Below are 3,854 nucleotides of genomic sequence, written 5' to 3'. Positions count from 1 at the left end.
TATGACCACCACTCTATAAAACTTACCTTGAGTATCGGTGACACTTTCTTGTCACACAGGACTACAGATGCTAACCTCCATTTCATCCACCTCGCCCCTATACGGTGTGTGACATCCTTGTCGATCTCCTCATCCCTCTGAATAACCGACTCAAGGTACTTGAAACTTCCTCTCCTGGGGATGAACTGTGATCCAAACCTCACGTCCAAGCCCGCTTCTCTCGACTCAATGTCGAATTTGCACTCCAGGTATTCTGTCTTAGTCCTGCTCAATTTGAAACCCTTAGACTCAAGGTCCTGTCTCCAAATCTCCAGCCTCTCGTTAATGCCGCGTCGCGTCTCATCAATCAGAACTATATCATCAGCAAACAACATACACCAGGGCACCTTCCCTTGGATATGACATGTCAGTACGTCCATCACCAGAGCAAATAAGAACGGGCTGAGCGCAGATCCTTGGTGTAAACCCATAACAACCGGGATATGCTCTGAGTCGCCTTCCACAGTCCTAACCCGAGTCTTAGCTCCATCATACATGTCCTTAATCGCCCTAGCGTAGGCAGCCGATACACCTTTTCCCTCCAGGCATCGCCAAAGAACCTCCCTAGGGACCTTGTCATACGCTTTCTCCAGGTCAATAAACACCATGTGCAGATCCTTATTTCTATCCTTGTACTGTTCCACCAATACCTCCTAATAAGGTGGATCACTTCCGTAGTCGAACGGCCCGACATGAACCCAAACTGGTTGTCGGATATAGACACTGGCTTCCTCACCCTCACTTCCACCACCCTCTCCCACACTTTCATAGTATGACCTAGTAACTTGATACCTCTATAGTTGTTGCAACTGTAGATATCAACTTTGTTCTTGTACAACGGTACAACCGTACTCCACCTCCACTCATCCGGCATCCTCTTCGTCCTGAATATAACATTAAATAGCCCTGTCAGCCACTCCAAGCCTACTCTACCCACATAATTCCAGAATTCTACCGAAATTTTGTCTGGCCCGGTAGCTCTGCCCCTACTCATCTTACGCATAGCCCCCACTACCTCCTCAACCTTAATGCGCCTACAGTACCCCCCCTTCATTCAGAAATTTATGAAACTATGTCTGCCATCTCCTCTTAATCTGATCCTCTCCCATCAAAACTCTACCATCCTCGTCTTTGATGCACCTCACTTGGTCCAGATCCCGAGTCTTCCTCTCTCTCGCCTTAGCCAGCCGGAATAACTTCTTTTCCTCGCCTTTGTTCCCCAGTTCCTCGTATAGACGACCAAATGCTGCAGTCTTAGCCTCCATGACCGCCAACTTCGCCTCCTTCCTAGTTACCTTAGACCTCTCCATGCTCGCTCTCCTTTCCTTCTCGCTTGTGCAACCTACTAACTTCAGGTACGCCGCTTTCTTCCCTTTTTACTTTACGTTGGACCACTTCATTCCACCACCAGTCGCCTTTGTGCCCGCCAGAGAAACCCTTCGAGACCTCTAACACCTCTCTCGCCACCTCTCTTATACAGTTCGCCGCCGTCGTCCACATAGCACTCGCGTCCCTGCCACTCCTCCAGACTCCCATATCTGACAACCTCTCCTCCAATTCCTGAGCTTTATCTGTAGTCAAGGCTCCGCACCTAATCCTCGGCCGTCCTCGTACATACCTCTTCTTCATCTTAATTATGATACCAACATCCTTCACCAAGAGCCTATGCTATTAGATAAAAGTAAATTAGCAGAAAGCATAGTGCAACAATTCTATTAGAATCTTCGTCTATCCGATAAACTTTTAACATAAAAATTCCATAAGATAGTTAAGTTTCAAATAGTAGTGTGGAACCATAGAAATGCTGATTACAAAGTATTGATTAGCTAGCAGACAAAAACGAAAATAAAAGATTAAGATGTGCTAAGAATCATGAAAAAGGAGAAATGAGGATCCTTTGCTTTGCAAGTGAAGAAACTTTTTCAAGGTCGGTGAGCCGTGCCGCAAAAAGAATCGGACAATCCTTATTAATTACTCCTTCCTTGCCATCTTTCTTTCCCTACAGTATATATTATGCCGTTTTACAAGCCATGAAAATGCAACTCTGGTTTGAATCTTTTTCTAGGTTTTAACCGTCCAAAAGTTGCTTTTGTCGCTGGTTACGACTTTGCTGACCTTACCTAGCGTATTTAGGGGTTCCATGGGTCAAGTGAATCCATGCTCCCCGCCCTAAATCATGTATAGTAATGTTATATTTTTCAAAAAATACTTAAATATATGTGTTTGCACTCATGCTCAAAGTATTATATGATATAATGGTTATTGAGTGTACCTCTCTAGATGAGTTTGTGAGTTCAAATCTTATGTCAATCTTGTTGTTTTTTCCTTTTTGCTTTTCTAGAAGTAGACGCCTATGGGAGATGGGCGTGTCTGATGTTAGTTTTTGCGTATTAATTAAGTACATTTTGTTTTTGTTTGATTAATTCTTTCAAAATTTCCACACATTGAAATTTCTATTCTTCTTTTGTCGCTGTAAAATCTTATATGATTAAACAAAATGCATATATTATAACTAGTAGCAGTGTAGGATGTAGCATATAGTAATGTGTTCAATTGATCTCAATATTTTAAATATGAAAAATAGATATAGATGTAAGAAAATTACTATTTAAAAAAACAAAAATTTGAACTTATAATTTCAAAATTGCAATGGGTACACAATTTAAGAACTAAAAGTTGAACGCGTAAAATTTATATTCTGAATTCACCTCTTCTTAATAGTGCACCCAACCTGTCAAAATCCTGGATCCGCGTTGATGATATATCCTCCTATCCATCATTTCTTATATCCATGTCCTGCCAAATTCTATACATTCGTGCAACTGTACACCAACTGAATTTCTAGTCATCGCACTGTTCATCAACAGTTCATCTTTTGCAAGTTATTGACCAAAGACCCAATTTTTATTTAATTCTAAAGGACACTGGACAGTGGACACTAATAGTGTAAACGTGTTTTTCCCGATAGGACGTCGCCTGCTCTATTTCTGGGTTAATTACATTTTATTACTATTCTGATAGTGGGGAAAGAATTTATATTATTAGTGTATAAAAATTTAAATGTAAAAAGTTGAACATATCTATATACATTATTCTCTGTGTCCTAATTTGTGTTGATGCACTTTCTTTTTAGTTTGCTTCAAAAAAAAAGTGATACCTTTTTATATTTGTAGACAATTTAATTTTAAATTTTTTAATTTAAAAATTTTTAATAAAATAATTTATAATTATACAAATATATATTTTGGACCATAAATTTTAAAAGTATTTCTTTATTCATGAAATCCCTGTCAGTTGACAAAAATAGTTGAAATCATAGTTGACAAAATCGAGTTTCAATGTTCTGTTAGTGGTAAGGCAGTTCAGAACCAAGCACCCAACATTCAAACAAGAAAAACTGTCCGAGCGTCAGTATAAAAACCCCTTAATTCCTTCCACTTTAAATCACACATCTCACAACTCTCTTTCCTCCATCCATTTCTCTTTCCCGTTTCACATTCGTAATCTGGAGTTGCTAATTAAGTTCCTAGCCAAAAACTATTTCAACAAAAATGTGCAAGCCGACAAGTTCACCACTCTCTTGCAAGTGCAATTCCAATGAACCACACGAGACCAACATGTTCACCCTTTTGATCCCCAAATGCCCAACAAACAAATTGCATGACAAGAATAATCTTGACAAAACCATTTCTTACAAAACCACTCATTTCTCCCTTGTCTTTAAAGAAGCACAATCCATAGCCAATATTGCTTTTCCCATGATACTCACTGGCCTTTTACTTTACTCTCGTTCATTAATTTCCATGCTCTTCCTC

General features: G+C 39.7%; 1 protein-coding gene across 1 annotated transcript in view; it reads left to right on the top strand.

Moving 5' to 3' along the window:
- Positions 1-3,501: 3,501 nt before the first annotated feature.
- Positions 3,502-3,854, top strand: part of LOC104112292 (protein DETOXIFICATION 49-like) — a 2,113-nt gene continuing 1,760 nt past the window's right edge. Inside the window, exon 1 of the mRNA XM_070175525.1 lies at positions 3,502-3,853. Coding sequence (XP_070031626.1) covers positions 3,591-3,853 — 263 coding nt within the window. The 5' untranslated portion in view covers positions 3,502-3,590. The remainder of the gene's footprint in view (position 3,854) is intronic.

The sequence above is a fragment of the Nicotiana tomentosiformis genome, chromosome 5, assembly GCF_000390325.3.
Source record: "Nicotiana tomentosiformis chromosome 5, ASM39032v3, whole genome shotgun sequence".
NCBI lineage: Eukaryota > Viridiplantae > Streptophyta > Magnoliopsida > Solanales > Solanaceae > Nicotiana > Nicotiana tomentosiformis.
This window is presented reverse-complemented; position numbering and strand designations above follow the sequence as displayed.